Consider the following 26,406-nt stretch of genomic DNA (forward strand, 5'->3'; position numbering starts at 1 on the left):
GTGTGTGTGTGTGTGTGTGTGTGTGTGTGTATGTGTGTAGGCCTGGGCACAGTCCCTCAGCTTTTTTTTTTTTGCTCAAGGCTGGCCTCCTACTACTTGAGCCACAGCTTCACTTCCAGATTTTTGGTGATTAATTGGAGATAGGAATCTCATCGACTTTCGTGCCTGAGCTGTTTTTAAACCATGATCCTCCGATCTCAGCCTCCTGAGTAGCTAGGATTACAGGCCTGTCTAGGATCTTCTGAAATTTCACCTTTCAGTTAATCAAGTTTCCATGCCTGGCTATCAGTTGCAGGAGGAATTTAGAATATTGTGGTGCCTCTAATTCCAACATGAAGTTAACTGTTCAGTAAAAACAGGCACCTGAGAAGCCAGCCTGTGGGGGAAGCTGCTGTCAACATAGTAATGACGGGGAGTGGCGTGGTTCTGGGGATATCCAGGTAGCAGTGTGGTCCCGGGAGCTCAGCCAGTGTGAAGAAATGCCAGAGGACAGACTTAAAAACATACATCCTCCTCAATGAGAGTCTGGCAAAGATCAGGGCATGTCTGTCCAAGCAGAAACAAAAGCTAGCCATCAGCTGCCAGGAAATGATGCTTTACAGGGTCGTTTGTATATGTTTCCCCCGGCAATAAGTGCTTTATAACAGTATCAAATGGAACTACGTTTGCCATGGAGACCTATAAAAATGATCAGCATCCAACTGGCTATAAAAGAACATTCATTGAAAGCCAATTCAGCAGAATTAAGCCTGACCTGCCAATGATAACTGCTCAATTTGTCAAAAATTGTCAGATTTACCAAAGGCGCTGCTTTTAAGAGACTTTAAATGGAAAGTGGGATTTGATTACAGATGATGAAAAAGTTTCTTTTCTGCATACTAACTAAGTTCAGATTGATGGATAGAGCAGAAAAATTGACAAGAGACCTTTAAAACTGCGGAAAGTGGGCTGGGAAGGTGGCTCAATGGTAGAGAGCTTGCCTGGCATGCCTGAGGCCCTGAGTTCCATTCCTCAGTACCACATAAGCAGAAAAAACTGGAAGTGGCGCTGTAGCTCAAATGGTAGAGTGCTAGCCTACAGCTGAAGAGCTGAGGGACAGCGCCCAGGCCCAGAGTTCAGACCCTATAACCGACAAAAAAATAAATAAAAATGCGGAAAGTTACTGAAATACAAACCAACCCAGGTTGGAAAATTGCGCCCATGCACAGTGCTGTTTTCCCAACCAAACTGGATGCTTCCATTGTGATGGGTTTGCTTTGGCTCCCTGTGACTTCAGCGAGATGCTTTGGAATGTTATCTTCTCCCCGACCCCCAGGTTTTAAGTACTCAAATTTTATTTATTTATTTATTTATTTATTTATTTATTTATTTATTTTTATTTGCCAGTCCTGGCACTTGAACTCAGAGCCTGAGCACTGTCCCTGAGATACTTTTGCTCAAGGCTAGCACTCTACCATTTGAACCACAGCACCACTTCCGGCTCTTTCTGTGTATGTGGTACTGAGGAATCGAACCCAGGACTTCATGCATGACAGTCAAGCACTCTACCATTAAGCCACATTCCCAGACCAGTACTCAAAATATTCTTAGCTAATTCCTCTGCTTTTGTACCATCTTACTTTTGGACTTCTAACCATTACAAGGTACTTAAGTTCTTCTTTTTGGGGGAGGGGGTCCTGGAACTTGAACTCTAGGTCTGTGTGCTGTCCTAAGCTCTTTTGCTCAAGGCTAGTGCTCTATCACTTGAGCCACAGATCCATTTCCAACTATTTCAGTGATTACTTGTAGATAAGAATCTCATGGACTTTCCTTCCCTGGGCTGGCTTTGAACTGCGATCCTCAGATTTCAGACTCCTGAGTAGCTAGGATTATAGGCATGAGCCCCAGCACACAGCTTAATTTCATGTTTGAGGTAAATGAAAAATTAAGAGTGAAATCTCAAAATGATCTTTTTTAAAATTCAGGTATTTTTCAACTGGACAGTCATTTCATGAGTTCAATAATGGAACATTGAAGTTTTGGTGAATCAACACTTTTTAAAGATAATTGTTGTTGTTAGGGACTTGGTAGCTCATGCCTATAACCCTGGATGAGGAGGCTGAGACCTGAGAGTTAAGGATCTAAGCCAGCCCTGGCAGGAAAGGAAGTCCTTGAGACTCTTATCTCCAAGTAATCAGCAAAAACCAAGAAGTGGAGCTCAGGACTCAAGTGGTGGAGCACTAGCCTTGAGTTAAAAAAAAAAAAAAAGTGGACTTCAGTTTATTTCTCCTGGTGCCTGTGTGCTGTTTGGAGGTGGGGGCTGCAGCGGGAAGGAAGATGGCAGCATTTGTCTAAAGGAGCATAGCCTTTAAGAGGGCTGGCACCTTCCCAGAGCAGCTGCTTTCAATTAACTGTAGCTAAAAATCAAAACAGACAGGGGCAGGCCAGTTCAGTGTTGGGGTGCTGGCCTAGCATGCACAGGCCCTGGGGCCTTGTGTTGGATTCCTGTACACACACACACACACACACACACACACACACACACACACACACACAGAGAACACATACACACACACACACACACACACACACACGCTCTCTAAGCTCCAGCCACTGCCCAATTACTGTGGGTGTAACAGAGACATTGAGACATCCGGCCAGCCCGGGGTCACTCTAATGAGTGCTTTTTCTTGCTGTGGCCACGGCCTTCCTCGCAGACCAGAACAGCCGTCACCCCCAGTTCCCACCCACTCTGTCCCCACGAGGCCTCGTTACCCATGCAGCTCCTTGCAGAGCAGCGAGGTCAGCTTCTTCAGGTGAGGAAGGCTGCTGGAGCCCGTCTTCACAAAGTCAGAGTCCAGGGCCAGCTGAGTGCTCAGATAATCTTGGATGGCTTTCAGATGCTCTTCTGGAAGCCTAGGAAATCAGAAGCAAAATAGAAGGCTGCTTTACCCATCTGTGCCTTTTGGTTACCACCGATGAGAGTGACGATACGTTTGAAGATGCTCAGCCTCTGGCTGAGGTGTGGAAAGTCCTCTCTGTCATACCGCAGGTGCAGGGGAGCAGGTCAGCAAGATGAAGGGGTTGTGGGGAGAAAGAGCGACTGTCTCTCTTGGGACAGGCACCTTGAGTGCTGCTGTGACCATTTGAGAGCTGGGAGCTGCTAGTCCTTTCAACAGGAGCCAAGCTAGTGGCTCACACCTGTAATCCCAGCTACTCAGGAAGCTGAGAGCCGAGAGTCAAGTTTCAAAGCTGGCCAGAGCAGACAAATTTGAGAGCTTCATCTCCTATTAGCCAACATAAAGCTGGAAGTGGAGGTGTGGATCAAGTGGTAGAGTGTCAGTGGAATAGCTGATCAAGAGCATGTAGCCCGGAGTTCAAACCCTAGTACAGGCGTGTATGCATGAGCACACACACACACATACACACACACCCACCACCACCACCACCACCACCAACAACAACAAAAATGCTGGGGAATGTGTTGTAGGACTATTTCCTTATCTCCAGGTCTCCTATAGGTAGAATCTGAGAGGTGGAGGCAGGATGTAGCCTGAGATAACAGATGGCATTGGTCCAAAGCCAGCTCCAGATTCACAGACCAAGGTTTCCCGGAGCACCCCTGCAGAGAGGTCTGTGTGATCAGTGACAGCTGGGAACGGGGTCTGACTTTACCCTCCCTGATCCCTTTGGAATGAGGCCAAAGGCAGGAATTGTTCTCTGTGGACAGTGGCCTGGCTGGAGGCACAGCCGGTCAAGACCCGGCCATGACTGTCACTCAAAGTCTGCTAAGAGCTCTACATCCTATCTCCTGGCAGATTTTGGTCTGGGTGAATTTTTAGTTTTTCTTCCTATAGTGACACCACTATTTCCTGGGCATAGCATTCCAGATACTTATTCTCATTTTCTTCTTTAATCCGCAGATCAGTTTTATGAGGCAGGTATTATCACGGTGTTTTTGTTTTGTTTTATGCTCATACTGGGGCTTGAACTCAGGACTGGGCACTGTCCCTTAGCTTTTTTCACTCAAGAGTCTTAGCTCCACTTTGGGCTTTTTGCTGGTTATTTAAAGATCAGAGTCTTGTGGACTTTTCTGCTTGGACTGGTTTCAGATCCCAGCCTCCTGGGTAGCTAGGATTACAGGTGAGAGCCACCAGGCTTGGCTTTTTTTGTTTGTTGTTATTTTGAGACAAGTTTTCACTCACTATGTGTCCCAGGCTGGCTTGATGCTTGAGACCCTCCTGCCTCACTCAGCTTCTTGAGTGCTGAGGTAACTAGCAGCATGAAATAGATGAGTCAGCATTGGGTACTTAGTCATGATACTAAACCAAATCATTAAAAACATTAGTTAAGTGGTTCAAGTGGTAGACTGCTAGCCTTGAGCAAAAAAGACTCAGGAGCAGCACGTCGGCCCTGAGTTCAAACCCCAGAACCCCCACAATCAAACAAAAACCAAACTTATCAGCAAACAGTACACAGGGACTACAACCTGGGAGCCCACACATGAAAGCCAGTGGGGATGCTCAGAGGTGAGAGGAGAGCCAATGAGGATGCCCAGATGTGAGAAGAGAGCCAATGGGGATGTGAGAGAAGAGCCAATGGGGATGCCCAGATGTGAGAGGAGAGTCAATGGGGATGTGAGAGGAGAGCCAATGGGGATGCCCAGATGTGAGAGGAGAGCCAATGAGGATGCCCAGATGCAAGTAGCAAGCACTGGCTATTTTGGCAACTCATGGCTTGTGAGTGTGGCCTGGTGCTTCCATTGTGAAGGTAGGGCAGCAGCCCTGGCACCTCAATTAGTCTTTCAAGTTGGGAATGTGATGCCAACCTCACCACTGGGGACCTGGAGGCAGACAAGCTTTTCTCACACAGAACTCAAAACTGCTCTTTAATTATTAACTTGTGGAAGTGGCCGTGTCCTAAATTATTAATTTATCTAGCACATTCTGGTGAGTGATGGTATGCTAAGCAATGCGTTGGGCTCTGAGGATTGTTAAGACAATGAAGGTCCCTCTCAGGGGATAGCAGGCTATCGGCCAGGAGAGCTCAGGGCTCCAGAAGCTGCAGGACCTGGCCAGCATGAACAGAGGAGCAGTAGAGCTCCGGGGGGCCCAAACCCTGGAACAGCAACTCCAACCCTGGAGTAAAATTTACAAGGCAGCCAGGCACCGGTGGCTCACTCCTATAATCTAGCCACTCAGGAAGCTGAGATCTAAGGGTCATGGTTTGAAGCCAGTCTGGGCAGGACTCTTATCTCCAATATTCTACTCAGAAAAAAAAAGCCAGAAGTGGCACTGTGGCTCAAGTGGTAGAGCACTAGCTTAGAGCACAAAGAGGCTCAGGGATAGCACCCTGGCCCTGAGTTCAAGCCCTGGGACCAGAAGACAAACAAAATTTAAGAGGCACTGGAGTGGTTTCACTTCATGCCTTCTGCCCCACATGAATGAGTCCATGCTATGGAGAACTCATCATCCACACTAAGCTTGGACGCAGTCCTCGGCCCCATCTATGGGGGACAAGGAAAGTGGCCAGTTCCATGTGGGCTCAGAGCAGGGGAAGGCGGTGCAGCTGGTGGGGGGGGGCACTGGCAGTTTCTTGACTGGACAGCAGGACATGGTAAACCCCATAGAACCAGAGGTTATTTATGGAAAGACAAGATGCTGTTTCCAGTTGCCAGTGGCTCACGCCTATAATCCTCACTACTCAGGAGCCTGCGATCTGAGGATCATGGTTTGAATTCAGCCCGAGCAGGAAGTCTGTGAGAGTTTTATCTGCAATTAACACCAAAAAGTCTGGGAAGTGGAACTGTGGCTCAAGTGGTAGAGTGCTAGCCTTGGGCACAACAAACAAGCAAACAAAACCTAAGGGACAGCACCTGCTGTGTGTGTAATTCGTGTAGTTCTGCCTGGTCCCACAAGGGACTCAGGGCATTAGGCCCCTGGAATTCTGGGGCGTATCTGCACTAGATGAGCCTCCCCTACCATACGACGGGGCCTGATGGAGCGGGCACGAGCAGGACCATTTTGTGTCATGCAGGCGGAGTCTCCTGTGTGAGCTGCTCATGTGGACATGCGCACTGCGACCTGTCTTCTGGTGGGATTGGGACCGCTGGGCCGCAGCGCGGGGCAGGCAGTGCAGACGCTCATGGCACCCCCTCTGTGCAGTGGGGCTGCTTTATCTTATGCTTGTGACTTCAGGAGGGTCCCCATGACCAGCAAGGCTGGTCTAGGACGCAGGAGACAACATGAAGACCTGGTGACTGGCAGAGGTGAGAGAAGGCTTCCCTGGCCAAGGGGACAACTTGAAGGCTTCATGGAGGAGCTGAACTTGGTAGGTCGGTGACTAGAAAGAGGGGTGCCCTCCATGTCCCCTCAGGAATATCCTCTCCCCCTCCAGCTTCTCTGTGCTTTGGGCAAGCCAAGGGCTCCTTGCCCGCTGGTTTTCTGTTGGGAAGAGGCAGACGCCATGTCTGGCCTGACGTAGCTCCGTGTCTTCAGCCCAAGCCCTTCGCTGTGCTCCCCATTAATCCTCCACTGCCTAATCAACGAGACCTGTGCAATCGCTCATGCACCAAGCCCTCTCGGGAGTCCCCAATTGCAATGTCTTTTTGGGCACAGAGGACGTGTGTGTGTAGTTACAGGAGCGATCAGGTGCCAGGATGAGGAAGATTCTCTAGCTGGGAGCATGGAAAGTGGGGGGGGGGAGCTCCAGGAGGCTCCCTCCCTCCTCAGGGACTAGCTCCTCCTGTCCATGGCTCAGAGGGTCCCACGGATGCCCCTCAAGATGGCTAATTATTCACGCTGGACCTCAGCATGAGGTCCAAGCTAGCAATGAATGACAAGTACACAACATGCAGGGGTTAGCATATTGGTATCTGGATACTTAAAGCTCTAGGGTCCCATTTGTGTCAGCCTGAGTCCCCTGACTCCCAACACAGGCACGGGTACATACATATATACATACATACATACATACATACATACATACAGACAGACAGACAGACAGACAGACAGACAGACAGACAGACAGACAGACAGACAGACACACACACACACACACACACACACACACACACACACCCGTGATCTCTCTGCTCTCTGCCTCTTAGTGGCCAGCCCCTTGCCTGGCTTGAAGCTGGGCATGGGAAGTAGACCACTACTCTGAATTTCCCAGGCCCAACTCTACCCTCCCTGACACTCCAGTGTGACTTTGAAGGAACACTCCCTCACAGGAAAAAGCAAGTGCAGCCTTCCAGGGTGGTTGGCACTTAGGAAATGCTGTAGGACTGCCGGTGACCTTGGGTGGTGAGTGCCATCCACAAAAATGACAGTGGCCCTCTAAGCATAAAAGTGGTCTTGCACTGACAAAGGGAATGACTGAAAGAATTAATCTTATGATTGGGAAAACATTCCAAAACTTTAAGCAAGGAGCTAGGGGTGGTTCATTCATTCATTTGTTTGTATCTTGACAAAGTCTCACGGTGTAGTCCAGAATGGCCTCAAACTTGTGATCCTCCTGTCTTGGCTTCCTAAATGCTAGGATTACTAGCATGATTATAAGAAGATAGGTTTTTTTTTCCCCCCAAAGATGATGGACCACGGGTTAATATATAAGGAGATCATAAACCTTATTAAGAGCTGGGCGCTGGTAACTCATGCCTGTAATCCTAGCTACTTGAGAGGCTGAGATCTGAGGATTGTGGTTCAAAGTCAGCCTGGGCAGAAAAGTCCCTATGAAACTCTTATCTCCCATTAACCACTTAAAAACCAGAAGTGGAACTGTGGCTCAAAGTGGTAGAGCACTAGCCTTGTGCAAAAGAGCTCAGAGACAGTGTCCAGATCCTGAGTTCAAGCGCCACAACCAACCAACCAACAAAAACAAAAACAAAAATCAAACCAAAAAACCAACACAGTAAGAAAAACATTAGATGTTAATCCAAAAGTAATCAAAGGACAAAGTAACTTCAAGGGAGATAATCATGGCTGAATAGAAAGAAATCATTTTCCACCTTGCTCTTAACGAAAGCAGCAGAGCTGGACGTGGCTGTCAAGTGTAGGGCTGAAGTCATCACCCTCACGGTGGAAGTCAGTGTCCACCTTAGCGCCTGGACCTGGGTGCTGGGGACAGGCCTGAGGAATGCTCACGTTCCCCTGCCCCCCAGCCGGACACTCACCCACTGGTGTCCATGCTCTGCAGCCGCTGAAACAGGGTCTCGGAGAGGCTGGGCCGGCTGACCTCGGTCCCTCGGGGGGTCTCGGCTAGAGGAGGAGGCTCCTTGGCTTCGCAGGGACCAGCAGGTGGAGGGATATTTCTAGGTGGCAGCTCCGGCGGGGACATGACACTCTCTACCCAAGACAGTGGCAGATGCCCTTGGTGAGGAGGTGGCTGCATAACCCCGCCTCCAAATGCCACCACAGTGCCATGAAGTCCCGCCCACCAACTTCCAGGACCCCATTTGGACCCCATGGTTCCTCCCCTCCCCACTTCCTCCCAGACTCCCTGATTAGACAGGTTGCTTCTTGTGGTAGACTTGGTTTCCTGATCCCCAAATGGGGGGCCTCCCTCTATGTCTGTCTCATTGCGGAGTTTAAACAACCCCTTTCTTGGTCAGTTGGCCTCTCCAGGCCCGGGGATAGAGGGACCTTCAGAGCAGGGCCCCAGGACAGGCCTGGCTCTCAGGGACTCAGGTAAGTACCTCGCATGAGACTGAGTCCTCTCACTCTGCACCCTCCCCCCAATCTCTGCCTCTTCCCCCCAATCTCTGCCCTCCAGTCTCTTTCCCCTCACACCCTTGGAGACAAATTTAAAAAGTGAGAGGGTTCCCTTGTGCACGCACACACACACACACACACACACACACACACACACACACACACACACAGCTGCTGGGGCTTGAACTCAGGGACTTATGTTCTGGTTTAACTTTTTTACTCAAGGCTGGTGCTCTACCTCTTGAATACACGTCTACTTCTTGCTTTTTGCTAGTCAATTGGAGATGAGAGTTTCATGGACTTTCCTGCCCATGCAGATCTCAGCTTCCTGAGTGGGTAGGATTCCAGGCATGAGCCACCAGCATTCAACTTGAAATGTTAAATGATCAACATGAACTAACATGAACTAGTTTGAAGGACAGGCCCTTGCCCATGCCTTTCAGTTGGGCATTCTATCACTGAGCCAGGCTGGAGCCCTTTGCTCATCCTTTTTTTTTTTTTTCCCGGTTGGTCATGGGGCCTGAACTCTGGGCCTGGGCGCTGTCCCTCAGCTCTTCAGCTCAAGGCAAATGCTCTACCATTTGAGCCACAGAGCCACTTCTGGCTTTTTCTGATTATGTGGTGCTGAGGAATTGAACTCAGGGCCTCATGCATGCAAGGCAAGCGCTCTACCACTGAGTCACCTTCCCAGCCCCTTGCTCATCCTTTGTAGCTCCTTTCCTGCACATGCCACAAGTAGGCAACGGTTCTGAGTCCTCAAGTCTAGGACTCCCTGCCCAGATCCCTTCCCACACCCGCTGGCCACTCCCAGCCCTCAGCCATGGCTCTCTCTGGGGACTTTTTAAAAGCCTGTCCTGGGGCTTCAACTCAGGGCCTGGGCACTGCCCCTGAGCTTTTTTTTTTTCTCAACCACTTGAGCCACAGCTTCACATCTGGCCTTTTGGTGGCTAATTGGAGATTCAAGGGTCTCATAGACTTTCCTGCCCCGGCTGGCTTCAAACTGGGATCTTCAGATCTCAGCCTCCAGAGTTGGTAAGATTATAGGCGTGAGCCACCAGCACCTGGCGGGACTTTCTTTTGGATGGACTGACATTTTACTTCTCTCCCTCTAGGTTTTTAAAGATACTTTTGAGTCTGTGTTGAACCCTAGGAAGTATAGCCTCTTGAGAAGACCTGGGTGGAATTAGCCATCTTGGACCGGGGGTGAGAGGGTGGATGTCCCATTGCTCTGGGTCCTGTTGACCACTGGGAATCGCATTTGGGGAAGTGAAGCTAGCAATCATGCGACTGGGCTTTCCTTTCCAGTCGGAACAGGAAGTGTGTCAGGACTTCCAGACAGCATCCCGGGGCGTGGCCAGCCAGGGAGGTGTCTGCGGTGGGGAGGTGGGAGGTGGGGGGGGGGATGTGAGGAGAGCACCTGCCGGACATCGCTCCCGGGTCTGGGCCCAGGCCCAGGCCGCCCTGTGGCCCTGGGTGGCACAGCTGGGACATGCGCGAATGATCACCGATTCGCACGTGGCGTGTCCCCTCTGACTTGAGCTCAGCCATCACTGAGCCCCAAGGACTCCTCTTACTCAGACTAAAGTTGGCAAGTAGGGCATGGCCTACCTGGGTCCCCTGGAGCTGTAGCCCCTCTGGCTCCTCCACCAGGACTGGGCGGGGGGGAGCTTCTCCAATCTGTCCTCTAATAGGCAGTTATGAGCTGGGCAGCCACCGGGAGGGGAGGGAGAGGACTGGTGAACCACCTGGTCCTCCCAACTAGCCCAGGAGAGACAGACAAAGAAGCCCTGCACACACCCAGGCATGGCCCACCAAGGACAGGCAGGGTCCAGGCCAGCACTAGGGAAGAGCCTTGAGCAGCTGAGAGGTTCAACAAGGCAAGCCTGAGGTTTTCTGCTAAGAATTGACCTTTGCCCTGGGAGCTATGCCTGTCATCCTAGCTACTCAGGAGTCTAAGATCTTAGGATCATGGTTCAAAGCTAGCCTGAGCAGGAAAGTAGTCCATGAGACTCTTATTTCCAATTAACCACCAAAAAGACAGAAATGGGGGGTTGAGAAGGTGGCTTAGTGGTAGAGTGCTTGGCTAGCTAGCATGCATGAAGCCCTGGGTTCCATTCCTCAGTACCACACAAAGAGAATAAGCCAGAAGTGGTGCTGTTGCTCAAGTGATAGAGTGCTAGCCTGGAGCACAAAGAGGCTCAAGGACAATGCCCAGGCCCTGAGTTCAAGCTCCAGGATCAGCAAAAAAGAAAAAAAAAGCCCAGAGTGGACCTGTGGCTCAAGTGATAGAATGCCCGCATTGAACCAAAAAGCTCAGGGACAGCTCCCAGACCCTGAGTTCAACCTAAATACTTGTGTGCATGTGTGTGTGCATGTCCATGCATACATGCACGCGCGCGTGCGCACACACACACACACACACACACACACACACACACACACACACACACACCCCACACACAAGAATTAACCTTTGAGGGGAGAGGAGAGCGTTTCCAGGACATCTCTGTTTGGACACAACTTTGTCGATGTGGCTTGTCAGCTGGGGTTTGGCTGCATGATGTTTGGGGCAGGCTGTGCCTTGTCTGTATCTTGGGACTGTATTTATCTTTGCCAATATTCTTTTAGTGGCTGTGTGTTTTTCTCCCCACACTGTCCCCATTCCTTTTTTTTTTGGCGGTGGGGGGGTGGGGGGGGCGGGGAACGACAGATCTTGCTATGTCACCCACACTGGCCTAGAACTTGAGATTCTCCTGCTTCAGCCTCCCAGGCTGCTGAGATTAGAGTCACCACACCCAGCTTTGTCCCCCTTGTCCTTCTGCCTCCATTCAAGGATCTCCTCCTTCATTGTGCGCACAGTGAAATTATAATGAGAACGGTAGTGGCAGCACTGCTCTCTCCATACCAGACTCTGGGGCAACATTTTTACCCCCCGCCCTTTTCATGCTGGTCCTGAGGCTTGAACTCAGGGCCTGGCATAGTCCCTTAGCTCCCTCCTCCCTCCCCTCAAGGCTAGCCTCTTGTGATATCCTAAAGAGTTACTGCAGCCCCTCTTTAAAGGGAGACCGTGGTTCAGACAGGGCGTGTAATTTTCCCAAAGTCACAAAGCCATTAAGACAGACAGGAATTCCAAACTTTTGTTAGCCAATGTCTTGCCCACTCTCCAGCAGATCCGGAACTCTCTAGAAGTCTACAATGTGGAACGTAGAGGGCTAGACTGCAGAGACACCCCCTCCCCGCCCCTCCTACCCGTGTCTTCCTCCGGGTCTTCGGCTGGGTCCTCCTCTTCCAGGGGTACGGGGTACTGTAGGTGGGTCACCAGCCCCATATTTTCCTTCTTGTAGAACTCGATGAGCTGGTCCAGCTTCGTGAAGAACCTCATGGGGACGCCCTCCGAGGCCTGAGGACCAGACACACTGGGCTGTCAGCTGCCTTGGAATATCATTGAGCCGGGGATGCTGGGAGCCACTGACCGCAGACCTGAGAAAGCCCGGGGCTCTCCGCCCACACCTCACAGCCTCACATCCTGCCAGAGGGCTGTTGTTCCAAAGACTGTGTGTGGAGCGAGGGCAAGGAGGACATTGTCCCAAAAGAAATGTACTCATTGGGGCTGGGAAGGTGGCTCAGTGGTAGAGCGCTTGCCTTGCATGCCTGAGGTCCTGGGTTCGATTCCTCAGCACCACATAAGCAAAAAGAAAAAAGCCGGAAGTGGTGCTGTGGCTCAAGTGGTAGAGCGCTAGCCTTGAGCTGAAGAGCTGAGGGACAGCGCCCAGGCCCAGAGTTCAGGCCCCATGACTGGACCCAAGGGGGAAAAAAAATGTACTCATTACTGACTTATGTAACTAACCTTCCTATATATCACCTTTATAACAATTAACAAAAAAACCCCGTGCTGTCTTTTTGTTAAAAGATGGAAAAGTTTTTCTTTTTTTTGCTAATTAAAATATTTATTTTTGATGGCAAAAGTTAGAAATTCAGATTCTTTTTTTTTTTTTTTTTTTTTTTTAATAAGAATCAATCACACAGGGCTGGGAAGGAGACTCAGTGGTAGAGCACTTGCCTTGCATGTATGAGGCCCTGGGTTCGATTCCTCAGCACCACATAAGCAGAAAAAGCTGGAAGTGGCGCTGTGGCTCAAGTGGTAGAGCACTAGCCTTGAGCTGAAGAGCTGAGGGACAGCGCCCAGGCCCAGAGTTCAGGCCCACGACCGACAAAAAAAATAAGAAATAAAACTAATAAAAAATAAATAAAAATGAATCACAGGGGTGGGGATTTAGCTCAGAGGAGGAACACTTGCCTGGCAAGGGCAAGGCCCTGAGTTCAGACTCAGCGCTGAAAAACAACATGAAACAAAACAAAAGGTAAATCACGCGTAACCACACTCTCAAGAGATCTGTTTTCAATGTTTTAGCAGTGGTTTTCTAGGGTATGTGTATGTGTGAGTGTGTGTGTTCTCACACACAGGTGTGTTTGGTGGGGAACGTTATTTTTGCCTCCTCACCATCAAGACCAGTTCTGAAAATTATTATTTTCCTTTTTGGTGCTGAGGATTGAGCCCAGGGCCTCTAAAAGGCAGTATAGATCCTTCCTTCCTTCCTTCTTGCCTTCCTTCTTTCCTTCCTTCCTTCCTTCCCTCCTTCCTTCCTTCCTTCCTTCCATCCTTCCTTCCTTCCTTCCCTCCTTCCTTCCTTCCTTTACTGGGGATGGAACCCAGGGTTTTGCCCATGCTAAGCAAATACTCCTGAGCTACTTCTCTAGCCCTTGTGTGTTTGTGGGGGTGGGGGTGAGGGAGGGGTAGTAGTGGTGTGGGGTGTCCCTGGGCTTGAGCTCAGGGCCTTGTGCTCTTGCTTGTTTTTGTTTTTTTGTTTTTTTTTGGGTCCGGTCGTGGGTTCTGAACTCTGGGCCTGGGCGCTATCCCTCAGCTCTTTAGCTCAAGGCTAGCGCTCTACCACCTGAGCCACAGCGCCACTTCCGGCTTTTTTTTTTCTTTTTGCTTATGTGGTGCTGAGGAATCGAACCCAGGGCCTCAGGCATGCAAGGCAAGCGCTCCACCACTGAGCCACCTTCCCAGCCCTTGTTTTTGTTTTTGTTTTGTTTTGTTTATTGTTTTGCATAAGACTGGAGATCTACTACTTGAGTCACATTTCCACTCCCAGCTTTTTTCTGGTTTATGGGAGATAGGACTCTTCTGATTTGTCTTCCAGAGTTGGCTTTGAACTGTGATCCTAAGATCTCAGTCTCCTGAGTAGCTAAGATTGCAGATTTGTGCCATCACACCTAATTTATAATTCAGTTCTTATCTAAGCCAAGAAAATGTTCTAAGCTGCATGGAAACCCTATCTTGTTTCGAGTTCTGCTGTTTATGAAGGAATCCCTCCTGGCTCTTCTAATGCTCCGTGGCCAGGTCTCCTTCCCCTGAGTCCTGGGGCTCAAGCAGGAAAGTGGAGGTCCTTCAGCAGCCCCTAGCCCAAGCAGATCCCATCTTCACTTAGGCTCTGTCCCCGCTGGCAGAAGACCAGGGGCAATAGATCAAGTTGTGTGCAGGTAATAGAATGAGAGCCATGGTACTCCTCCTCTGGGTCTTCCCTGACCTTGTGTGAAGGTAACACCCCTGGCCACCAACCACGGACGCCACCTGACCCTTTTGTTTTTGTTTTTGTTTTTGGTGCTGTTACTGAGGTTTAAGCTCAGAGCTCTGAGCTTTGTGGCTCAAGGCTGGTGCCACAGCTCTACTTCTGGCTTTTTTCCTAGTTCATTGGAGATAGGAGTCTCTGGGATTTGCCTGCTCAGACTGGCTTTGAACCTAGATGCTCAGATCTCAGCATCTTGAGAAGCTAGGATTACAGTGGTATACCACAAGCACCCACCACACCCATCATCGTAACAATACCTTCCATATCAAGCTTTGAATGTGAAGGTCAGCATCTAACTTCTCTGCTTCCTTCTGAAGGGAATAAGAGCCACCATTTGTAGCAAAGAAAGCTAAAGGGGCTCTTTGCCTCTATCTGTCTTCATTTGTCAGCTTGTCTCTCTGTCCCTCCAAGTGTACCATGCCTGGGTGCCTCTGTGCATGTGTGTGTGTGTGTGTGTGTGTGTGTGTGTGTGTGTGTGTGTGTGTGTGTGTGTGTTTGTATATGTGTGTGTGGTGTGTCTGTGTTTGCATGGACGGCTTAAGCTATTCAGTAAATTTACAGAGTGATTAACAAAAGGTTTTGCATATTCTTTTTGATCGTTTCCCTTGTTTTCACAAAGCCCACACTAGCAATCTCAAGCCTGGGTAACTAGAAATATATAAGCAGAAGCTGAGTGTTCTAAATAGGAACATCAGTAAGTTCAGAAGCAAACATGAGCTGAACAAGAAAATGAGTCTGACACAGTGCAAAACCTCTGCGCTGGAATCGGTTAAAGCAGTGGTGAGTAAATGTCACCACACCAAAGCATTTCCAGCTAATGGATGACTCGCTGTTAGATGTGTTTGAAGGGCCAGAAACCTAAGCTACACGACACTAACGATCTAGCTTGTTCGATTTCAAAGATGTGAAATACGAAAAGACAAACGACTTACAATTGACCAGTGCTATGAACTGGGCCAGAGAAGTAAGAGGCGATCTGCAAGCGAGGCAGGCTCAGAATGCTGTACACCCACTCCCCTCCTAGTTCCATCTAGGAGAGGGCTAAGTGTGGTCTCCCCCTAGCACCTCCTGGGGGTAATTCCTGGTCTGCTTGCAGAAAAAGTGGGCCAGTTCTAACCAAAGTGAGTCACCAAGTGCCTCAGAACCCCTTACATCCCCAGCCTGAGCTGCACAACAAATGCCTACCTAAGGCTTCATGCATATGCACTGCACCTCCTACACATACTTAAAACCGTGGATGGCCACCTTGTATGTGCGCAGATCTGCGCATGTACAGAAAATCTGCCTGCTTAGCAGGGCACCCGTGGCTCACGCCTGTCATCCTAGCTACTCAGGAGGCTGAGATCTGAGGATCGTGGTTCAAAGCCAGCCCAGGCAGGAAAGTCCGTGAGATTCCTCCTTTTCCCTGGGGTCAGCCTACCATCATTACCATGAACTCCTCCCATGGGTTTTAAAGCCTAGAAAGCTAGAATTCTTTACCTTGAGCCATTTAGCTGGGACTCAAGCTTTCCTCGAACAGTCTTCTCCCCTTCCTTTCTCTCTAATAAACTTGCTTTGCCAGTTTACATTTGTTGGGAACACTGGCAATCTGGTATCTACACCTCTGTGACCCCCCCACCCCCAGGTAACCCATCTGCAAGGCTGCAGAACCATTACTGATGGCCAGGAAAGCTTGGAGGCCAGAGACTGGAGGACCAGGGTTGCTGGTGGTGGACCTGGCTCCCAGGAAGATAGGGGATGCAGGGTTGTATTCAAACCTCCAGAAGGGTGAAGCAGCCTGTCTGAACAGGTGGGCTGGGCAGAGAATGGCTACCCAGAGGCACTCTGAGGGTGAAGCCTTGTGCCATTCTCCAGGTTCTATGGCTTGGGGTGCACCCTCCTTCACTCCAGTGTTAGAAACTTAATCATGCTTCTTTGGAGGCTGAGGTCTGAGGATCACAGCTGGAAGCCAGCTAGGGTAGGAAAGTTCATGAGACTTAATTCATCTGCAGTGGAGCTGTGGCTCAAGTGGTGGAAGACCACCAGCCTTGAGTGAAAAGCTAAGGAACAGAGCCCAGACCCTGTGGTCCAGCTCTAATATAGGAGCAACAGAAGAAAGAGGGAGGAAGGAAGGAAGGAAGGAAGGAAGGAAGGAAGGAAGGAAGGAAGGAAGGAAGGAAGGAAGGGAGGAAGGAAGGAAGGGAGGGAGGGAGAGAGGGAGGGAGGGAGGGAGGAAGGGAAGGAGGGAGGGAGAGAGGGAGGAAGGGAGGGAGGGAGGAAGGAAGGAAGGAAGGAAGGGAGGGAGAGAGGGAGGGAGGAAGGAAGGGAGAGAGGGAGGAAGGAAGGAAGGAAAGGAGGGAGGGAGGGAGGGATGGGAGAAGGAAGGGAGGGAGGGAGGAAGGAATGGAGGAAGGAAGGAAGAGAAAGAAAGAAAGGAAGAAAGAAAGAAAGAAAAAGAAAGAAAGAGAAAGGAAAAGAGTAAAAGGAAGAGAAAAAGAGAAAGAATGAGAGAAAAAGAAAAAGGAAGGGAAGAAGGAAGATAGAGGGAGGAAGGAAGTAAAAAGAAAGAAAGAAGAAACTTAACTGCTTCCTTCAAAGTTAATAATATTTAAGGTGGGGACTCTGTGTGTGTGTGGGTGTGTGTGTGCGTGTGTGTGTTTGGCACTGGTTCTGGGATGCTGTCCCTGAACTTTTTTGCTCAAAGCTAATGCTGTACCAGCTGGGCCACAACTCCATTTCCTGTTTTCTGTTGTTTCATTGGAGATAAGAAGCTCATTGACTTTACTGCCAAGCTGGCTTTTAACCTCAGTGTTTGGATCTCAGCTTTCTGAGTAGCTAGTATTACAGGTGTGAGCCACTGGAACAGGGTTCAAGGCCAGTCCAGGCAGGAAAGTCCCTGAGACTCTTATCTCCAGTTAACCATAAAAAGCTGGAAGTGGTGCTGTGGCTCAAGTGGTAGAGTGCCAGCCTCGAGCACAAAAGGTGGGCCTTGAGTTCAAGCCCCAGGACTGGCACAAAAAAAAATTTTTTTTTTTGACCCAGGTTAAATTTCACAGATTCTCCTTGGAGAACCAGCACATTCTAGAGGAAATTGAGGAGGAGAAAGGCAGGGATTACAGAAGCTGTGGGGCTGCCCACACCGGGCCAGGATGAGGAGCATGCTCTAGACCCGTGGGTGGGAGCCTCCATCCGGGCAGCACAGGAAGGAGCAGCCCTCCCCCCGCCCCCCGCCTGCACCTGTCACCCTTAAGCTGGGCCTGAAAAGCGCTGTATCAAGGGCAGTGCGCCCAGCAGGCCAGGCCCGTGAGAGGCTGGGTGTGCCTACAGGGCAGCCATGCGTAGTCCAACCCTCTACGTGCATCCGCCAAACGTGCTGGTTTTATTCTTGCTGGTCCTGGGGCTTGAACTCAGGGCCTGGACACTGTCCCTGAGCTTCTGTGCTCAAGGCTAGCCCTCTACCACTTGAGCCCAGGAGAACGGAGTGGAGAGCGTGAACTCAGCGGTGGCACCGTCCTCCTGAGCTTGGCAGAGGGGAGCGGCTACCTCGCTGCAAAGTAGACCACAGGGAAAGGCTGGTACTGGAGCCCAAAGAGGGCACCAAACACAGGGGGAGCCCTCCATGGAGAGCTAGGGCAGTAGATCATCTGCTGCAGATCCTCTACCTGAGAGCTTCAAGCCAGGGGATGAGGGAGCAAATGGGAATAGAGGGAAATAGAAGCAGAGCCAATCAAGTTGCAGGCCTCCAAGGGCCAGTGGGAAAGCAGCACCTGTGTATCTCATGGCCTGGGGGCTGGGGCTCAGATCAGGGGGGTGGCATCGGCCACACTTCCACCAGGAGGGGACAGGTTTGGATGCCTCCCGGTCCAGCCTGCCCGATGTTGTTCCCCAAAAGACATGCCAAGTCATTTTGAAACAGAGAAGGAGCCCCTAGGGGTGCTGCTAATCTGAGCCCTGAGTGAGCTGTTACTCTCCGGGGGAGGGGGTGGGGCCAGGGCTGTTGGGGGGCATTTCTGCTCTGCAGAGTCTCACCCGCTTATCAGGGACAAATTCCTTCTCTCCTTCAGCAGGCAAGGTACTCATGTGACAGCCTGGTTGTGAAAATCAAATCAAATCAAAACAAACCCAAACAGCAGAATTTTCTACTTCAAATATACTTGGTAGTGTAGGATGTCCCACACGCAGAGAAGACTTTTTTTTTAAGGCAAACCAATAGGCTGGATATTAATTTATGATCAGAGATGGGCACTGGCCTCTCATGGCTGTAGTCCTAGCTTCTCAGGAGGCTGGGATGGGAGGATGGCTGTTCAAAGCCAGTCCAGGCAGACTCTTAATCTCCCACTAACAGCCAAAGAGAGCTGGGAGTGAAAGTGTGGCTCTAGTGGTAGAGTGCCAGCTTTTAGCAAAAAAGTCAAGCAAGGGGCCTGGGCATCGGTGGCTCATGCGTGTAATCCTAGCTACTCAGGAGGCTGAGGTCTGAGAATCAAGTTTGAAGCCAATTTGGGCAGGAGAGTCTGTGAGACTCCAATTAACTACCAAAAAGCCAGAATGCTGCTGTGGCTCAAGGTGGTAGAGCACTAGCCTTGAGCACAAAAGGTGAGGGACAGCACCCAGGACCTGAGTTCAAGCCCAAGGAGTGGCACATGTGCATGCATGTGTGTGTGGACACACACACACACACACACACACACACACACACAAACACAGCTCAGAACTCAACATCACACAAAAAACAAAAGAGATAGGATCTACTTCTGACTATGAAACAAAATACCATCTCTTCTGCAGCCTCCTTTTAACGTCTCTGGGCCTATGGCAAGTTCCCTGCCATTTCCAGAAAGGTCATTTCTACCAGGCATTGGCAAGACAGTAGCTCAGCTTAGATTCAACTGCTCTCATTGCCTCAGCGTCTAGTATCTGTGCCCATCTTCCTCAGAGGCTCCCAGGGCCTTGAAGAGAAGGGACATTATTAGGCTCAGCCTTGGGGTCCCCAGGTTTTCTCACGGAAGAGGCTGGTTGGAAATAAGCAAGGTTGAGAGATGCACATTGTACAAAACATACCTTACAATTGACATGTGGATTGTCAAAGCTGGATCTGTGTGTGTGTGTGTGTGTGTGTGTGTGTGTGTGTGTGTGTGTGTGTGTGTGTGTGTGTGTGTGTGTGTGTGTTGGACCTGGGGCTTGAACTCAGGGCTTGAGTGCTGTCCCTGAGCTTTTTTCTGCTCAAAGCTAGTGCTCTACCACAGCTCCACTTCCAGCTTCTTTGGTAGCTAGTTGGAGATAAGAGTCTCATGGACTTTCTTCCCCAGGCTGGCTTCAAACTGCAATCCTCAGATCTTAGCCTCCAGAGTAGCTAGGATTACAGACATGAGCCACCAGTGCCTTGTTCAAGCTGGATCTTGCAAGGAGCAACCTCTTCTCCCCGCGCCCCCTCCCCCCGCACCAACTGCCCCAGGGGTCAGGGTCTCTAAGACAAAGGACAGCTGGTGTCCAAACCATGGGCAGCTCAGTTCTGTGCCCCCTGAGAATGGTTGTGTTGCTCGTTCCAGTTTCAGGGCTGACTCTAATGCCCGCCACAGCGAGCAGGAGGTGGCCACGTGGATTGAGCAGGTCAGAACTCTGGCTGGGCTAAATCTTCCCAGGCAGTAATTTTAACTCCAGCACTGTCTGCCTTCTGTAAATGCAGAACTGAAATAGAACTAGCCCTGAGGGCGGAAGTTGGCCAGGAGCAGAGCAGGAACTGTGGAATGCCAGGCAGTCCCTCCTGAAAGTCCTGCCAGCCTTTTTTAAATAAAAAAGGTTTAGAACCGGGCACAGGTGGCTCACATCTGTAATCCTAGCTACTCAGGAGGCTGACACCTGAGGACTGAGGTTCAAAGCCTGAGAGAGGCTTATCTCCAATTAATCAGCAAAAAGCTGGAAGTAGAGCTGTGGCTCGAGTGGTAGAGCAACAGTCTTGAGGAAAAAAGCCATGCAAGAATTTGAGGTCCAGAGTTCAAGCCCCAGTACCAACACATAAATACACATACACACACACACAACTTAATCCCTATGAAAGTTTTATACATGATGGCAAGGTATTAAGAAGAAAGTTCATGCCTGTAATCCTAGTTACTCAGGAGGCTGAGATCTGAGGATCACAATTTGAAACCAGCCCAGGGAAGGAAGGTCTGGGAGACTCTTCTCTCCAGTTGTAAAAGCTGGAAGTGGAGCTATGGCTCAAGTGGTAGAACACTAGTTTTGAGCAAAAGTAGCTCAGAGATAGCACCCAGGCCTTGAGTTCAAACTCCCAGACAGGCACAAAAGAGAAAATAAAGAAAAAGAAGAAAGAAGAAAACACAAAGTAAGAAGACTTGTTTATTATCCTGCCACACCAAAGCTCATTGCAAGTTCAGTGGGATGGCACAGATCTCAAGCAGGGGTGGAAATACTCTGTTGGCAGCTATGGACGGCTGTGGGGTGTCTGAGGCCACCCTGTCTATTTCTGCTCCTCAGGGAGGCCACCTGGCTCTGGGAAAGCTGTTGAAGGTGAAACTGGCGCACGCTGGATCTCGCCCCGACTCCAGAGGTCCATGAATGCAGCCACACTTATGAGTAGAGTGCCCCACGGGCTGGGCGGGATGCGGGGGGGGGGGGGCCAGCACTAAGCCTTCGGGCTCTGGAAGCTCTCACCCCCCCCCCCCCCCCCCGCTGCCCTACTCCACGCCAAGGCTCTGCCCTAAGCCGCTCAGCGGAGGTCAGGCTGGACACCTGCCATCCTCGCCACTGCCGCCACCACCCGTCTGTCAGGCTCACACTGTGGGCTGGGCCCACATCTGTCCGGGCCTCTGCCTCTACCCTGGCCCATCTCTTCCAGCCCCTGCAAGGTTTTATTTCCCCTCCTTCCTGAGGATCCTTCTCAAGCTTTAGCAACCTCCTGCCCTCAAACCTCTTCCTGAAAGTCATGGACCCTTTGCAAAGGGGGAAGAAAGTGGAAGGGGAAAATTGGGCCTTTGGATATTTGGCAGAGGTTGGATCTTTAAGAGTGATTTTGCCAGGCACTGATGGCACATGCCTATAATCAGCTACTCAGGAGGATGAGATCTGAGGATCATGGTTCAAAGCCAGCCTGGGTAAGAAAGTCTGTGAGACTCTTATTTCCAATCAACTATCAGAAAACCAGAAAGCGAGCTGTGGCTCAAAGTGGTAGGGTGCTAGCCTTGAGCAAAGAGGCTCAGGGACAACACCCAGGCCTGAGTTCAAGCCCCATGACTACCCCCCTCCCCCCAAAAAGTGATTTTGAGCCACTAAGGGCAATTGAGAGCGTGTTCAAAGTTAACTATTGCACCGGTGTCTCCTGACATGAGCACAAGTTGTACAGCACAGCACTATTTCTGGTCAGTCCTGCAGAAAGTTCACTCAAAGTGGTAACCTCCAGACACTCCAAGACAGCCTGTTCCCCCAAAATGTCTAGGTCAGGAAAGACTAGGAACTGTGCCCAGCTCAGGGACAATAATGGAGGTGACATATATATATATATATAAACATAAGACTCTGTGTGGAATGCTGGTTTAGGGAAGGGAAGTCATATGTAACTTTCACAATACATAAGTAATAGATGTAGATTTTCCTATTGAGATTGCCAAAGAAATTTGAATGGAGCCAAAGGAAAGGATGAACCAACGTTAACTTCCTGGTTTTGATGCCGAATGTGATTTGGGGGAGAGTCCTTATGACATAGGAGAGAAACACTGAAATGGGGTGTTGTCAGGAGCTTACTCTCCAATAACTCTGAGAAGCAATAGTGGTGCCGTAATGGAATGAGACCCTTACTAGATGCTGAAATTCTCAAGGAGGAAAGCGAGGAAAGGGCACCGAGGGCCTCTTTGTACAATGCTTGAAATTATTTTAAAATAAACAAGTTAACAACAACAAAAAAGAGACAACTTTTTTCTTAATCAGAGTGGTGTTATATAAACACTTTTTGGGAAGGTTTCTTAGAATCAGTTCAGGTAGCTTAGCTCTTTTCGTTTAATCAGTGAGCACTGGAACATGTAACATACAAACATGCACATGTACACACAGATGCAAACACACATACAAACATGCACACATGAACACGCCTGCAAACACATAGGCAATGCACACACAGACGTGCATGCACACAAAGCACAGGCAGACTCAAATATATATATATACACACACACAAACATACATGAACACATGCAAATACATGTGGATTGAGAAGAGTTTAAAAGGGGTCCTATCTTAAAGTATTATTGATTTTTTTAATCAAATAAAACCATTTTAGATGTATGTACTCCTACAGGCTTTTGTGCAAAATCTGCAGATCCCTTGGCAATATCTAAGCTGCTTGGAGACTAAGACAAATGCACCATGGGTAGAAAATAGAACCCCAGAGAGTCAGTGGGACCAGGCAGTGGGAGGAGGCAGGAGGGCGGCGGCAGCCACAGGAGAGCGAGCAGCGTCTGGAGGAGTGCAGGTCTCTCGTCTCCCCTGCGGTGCAGTCTGATTGCCCAGAACAAGGGCAGCACTTGCTCCAGCCATGCAGATAGTGGGCTAGAGCTGGAGCCTCAGGTGCTATGAGCAGTTGTGCGGAGCTGGGCTCCTGGAACATCCAGTGTTTGTGAGCAAGGCTATCTTGTTTGTAAGCTAATGGCTGGGGGAAGGTGGCAGAGGAACAGGCCTGGGCCTCGCTCTGTCCTCTGTTCTGAACTAGATTTTGCTTCAGCCAAAGCCTGATGGATGGCATGACCCTTGGGAAAATTTTGTAGGTCTCTGGGTGGGAGCAAAGGCTTGGGCTGGGCAAGAGGCCGCCCCATCTGCAACATGTACACCGGGCAGGCCTGTGGGTTGGGGGCTGTGGCAGCCGGCAGCAGAGCCCTGGGCTGGCACAGGGACCTGGGTGCTCCTGGAACAGGGGGCAGAGGAAGCATCTTCAAGTTCTTCCCCGTCAGAGATCTGATGCTGCACTCTTCAGCTTTCCTTTTGCCTGCTTTTGGGAAGACTCCCTGGACCGATTTGGCATAGGCTCTGCCTTGTGTCCAGGCGTCCCTGAACTTGCTTCTCCACCAAATTCCCACCTCTCGGGCTGTCCTGCCCCCCACCTTCCAATGCCAGCACCTGCCAGCCAGAGTGCCAGGTCCCCTCTTGGACACGGTGTGCACATGGGCTCCTTCAGCTTGCTCTTCATGGGAAGCGGGGACCCTGAAGGCCCCAAATCTTTGCCCCGCACTTGTCCATATCTGGTGTGCATGTGTGCGTGGTGGGGGAGCTGAGCTCTCTTCCAAGCCTCGGCAGCTTAGGACATGCTCTGAGCCCTCCTCTGCGGTCTGGGATGGTGTCACTGAAGGGAGAGCAAGGGGACTGATGTGGCAGTGCCGTCCTCCAGGGTATGGCCTGGGTGTTTGCAGTCAAACCATCCTCTGGGAACCCCAGATCTACAATGATGCCTGAAACTGGGTCACCAGAGTCACATCTGGCAATTAGATGTGCGCCAATGACACGCACAGTCATTCAACACCCATGGGACAGCTTCAGCGTCTCCCCAAGAGGCCACACGTGCCTGGCAGAAGCTGGCGGGGGAGCAGGGGGGGGGAGACCTGTACCCCGTGAGAGGGCTTGGAAAGCCCTTGTACTGGAATGTCGGGAATCAGCCCTGTGCTGCATCATGCTGTGCTTGGCCTACACAGTGTGGGTAAAGGGTTCAGTTAGGAGCCTCTCCGGGGTGCCTGAGATCTGCGGCCAGGAGAGAAGGCTGGGAAGCCTCGGTCCTTCAGCCTGGGCCAGGGAGGGATGAGGAACTGCCCCACAACTTGACCCGCAAAGCCTGGCATGCAGCCTGGTCCACCAGAGGCTCCTTGAAAGATGGGCCCAACCACAGCAGAAATCAATAGTAAGAACTTCAACACACACTGTTGTACGGTGTGTGTGTGTGCGTGTGTGTGTGAGTGCGCGTGCTCACACGCGCATGCCAACACTGGGCTTGAACTCTAGGCCTTGTGCTCTCATTTTTTTTTTTTTCTCAAGGCTGACACTCTACCACTTCTCTATTGGCTTTTGGGGGTGGTTAATTAGAGAAAAGGGTCTCACAGACTTTTCTGCCTGGGCTGACTTTGAATTGCAATCCTCAGATCTCAGCCTCCTGAACAGCTAGGATTATAGGTGTGAGCATTAGCATCCAGCTGTTGCCTGATTTTTTTTTTTTCCAGTTGTGAGTCTTCAACTCTGGGCCTGGGTGCTGTGCCCAAGGTTCTTCAGCTCAAGGCTAGTGCTCTACCACTTGAGCCACACTGCTACTTCTGGCTATTTCTGAGAAGTTTATTGGAGATACAAGTCTTATAGACTTTGCTACGTGGACTGGCTTTGAACCGCAATGCTGGGATCTCAGCCTCCTGAGTAGCTAGGCTTACAGGTATGAGTCACTGGAGCCTAAAACTTATGTTTTAAAACAAAACTGTAAGTTAAAAATCTCTACCATCAAGTAGCTGTGTTCTCTGGCACAGGACAGGGAGCACTATTAACTATTAACTCCATTAACTCTTTTAACTGAACATTGATTGCTACATCAATTTTCTCTAAGACCTACTTAGTTCAAGAGGTGAGAGGGCTTGCTGTCAGCCAGGGGCATGGGCTCAGAGAGCAGCCCCATGCTAATGCCATGCCAACACTGTTCAGGTGAATAAACCGAAGCTCAGAGGAGTGGAATGTTTTCCCCTGATCACAAGTTAAGAGGAGAAGCAGGTGAAAAAAAATATCCTTCCCAAAGGTGATATAAAGAATAGGCAAGCCGGACACTGGTGGTTCACTCTTGTATTCTAGCTACTCAGGAGTCTGAGATTCAGATGACCATGGGTCTAAGCTAGGCAAGGCAGAGACTCTGTCTCCCAAGTAACTAGCAAAAAGTTGGACTTGAGGCATGGTTCAAGTGGTAGAACAACAGTCAAACAAGCAAGATGAGCCAGCAAGCCGAGCCAGCAAGCCAAGCAAGTTTGAGGATCTGAATTTAAAAAAAAAAAAAAAAAAACCAATACTGGCAAAAAAGAAACGCCCAAAGGAATCAGTAAAACTAAAGTTACTTCAAAACAGGGTTTGGGGAATGTACGGGCTATAAGTATTATTGAGCTGTCTGCCAGAAACAGGCTGGTGGCAGGCCCCCGGACTCAAGGTGTGAGTTATGCCAGCTCTTGCAGTTTCTGACCCTGGCTCATATGGGCTCAATCCCAAATCTTCAGGAAGCCCTCCAGCAGGTTGTTCAATCTGGCCGCTCCGGTGGAATCCACGGCCTGGGCATTTGCACTGCAGAAATCGGCAGATGCTGCAAATCGGGGCCCTGTTTTCCTCCCCAGAGAACTGGTTATCAGAAGCTTGCAGGCTTGGGGCCTAGTGAGGGACATTCAGCATGGCAACAGAATCAGGATGGGCCTCCTGACCATGCCCACCTTCCCCCTGGACGCCCCCGTCTCTAGAAAGCAACTTTGCATCAGGAAAAAGAACAGTGGAGGACACTCTCGGCTTTTTTGTTGATTCATTGGAGATAAGGGTCTCACGGGCATTCCTGCCCAAGCTGGCTTCAAACCATGATCCTCAGGTCTCAGCCTCCTGAGTAGCTAGGAAGACAGGCGTGAGCTGCGGGCACCTGGCTGAGACCTGGTTTGTGAGGAGGTGGGGGACCACAGGGCTCACTGAGGAAAAGCATTTTCCTATCAGAGGAAAACAGGAAGCTTCAGCGTGCTTTGATGGGCAGGTGGGGTTGTCTGAGGCCCAGAGATGCCAGAAAGGGACAGAACAATGTGTTCTGGTTGGCAAGCTGAACGTGGGCTGTTCACATGTGGCCCTGTGGCTTTGCAGCGGGGATCACCCCAGACCTCTGGGGAAGCAGCTCTGTTTCGGGGGCAGAAGCCAGGCAGTTTGGCTGGGCACCAGCTCTCAGGGGAACCGAAAGTCTCTGCTGCTTCCAAAAACAGAGGCGCCGCTGCACCCTCAGACAAAGGCCAGGCGGAGAAAGGGGCTGCGATATAGGAAGAGAATGCTGGGCAAAAGAGATGAATCTGCTGTGTGGGCGCCGGCAGCTCACACCTGTAATCCTAACTACTCAGGAGATCTGA

The 26,406-nt window shown here is 50.3% G+C and overlaps 1 protein-coding gene across 2 annotated transcripts in view; it reads right to left on the reverse strand.

Annotated features, from left to right (window-relative positions):
- Positions 1–26,406, reverse strand: part of Inpp5d (inositol polyphosphate-5-phosphatase D) — a 113,062-nt gene that overhangs the window by 52,625 nt on the left and 34,031 nt on the right. Inside the window, exons 3-5 of one of the 2 annotated variants that reach the window (XM_070014580.1) lie at positions 11,940–12,090; positions 8,153–8,324; positions 2,755–2,895 (exon numbers count right to left, since the gene is read on the reverse strand). In XM_070014580.1, the coding sequence (XP_069870681.1) occupies positions 2,755–2,895; positions 8,153–8,324; positions 11,940–12,090 (464 nt within the window). The remainder of the gene's footprint in view (positions 1–2,754; positions 2,896–8,152; positions 8,325–11,939; positions 12,091–26,406) is intronic. The other variant, XM_070014634.1, reaches the window with a different exon arrangement.

This window comes from Dipodomys merriami, unplaced genomic scaffold (assembly GCF_024711535.1).
Source record: "Dipodomys merriami isolate MVZ:Mamm:240054 unplaced genomic scaffold, mDipMer1.0.p SCAF_1, whole genome shotgun sequence".
NCBI lineage: Eukaryota > Metazoa > Chordata > Mammalia > Rodentia > Heteromyidae > Dipodomys > Dipodomys merriami.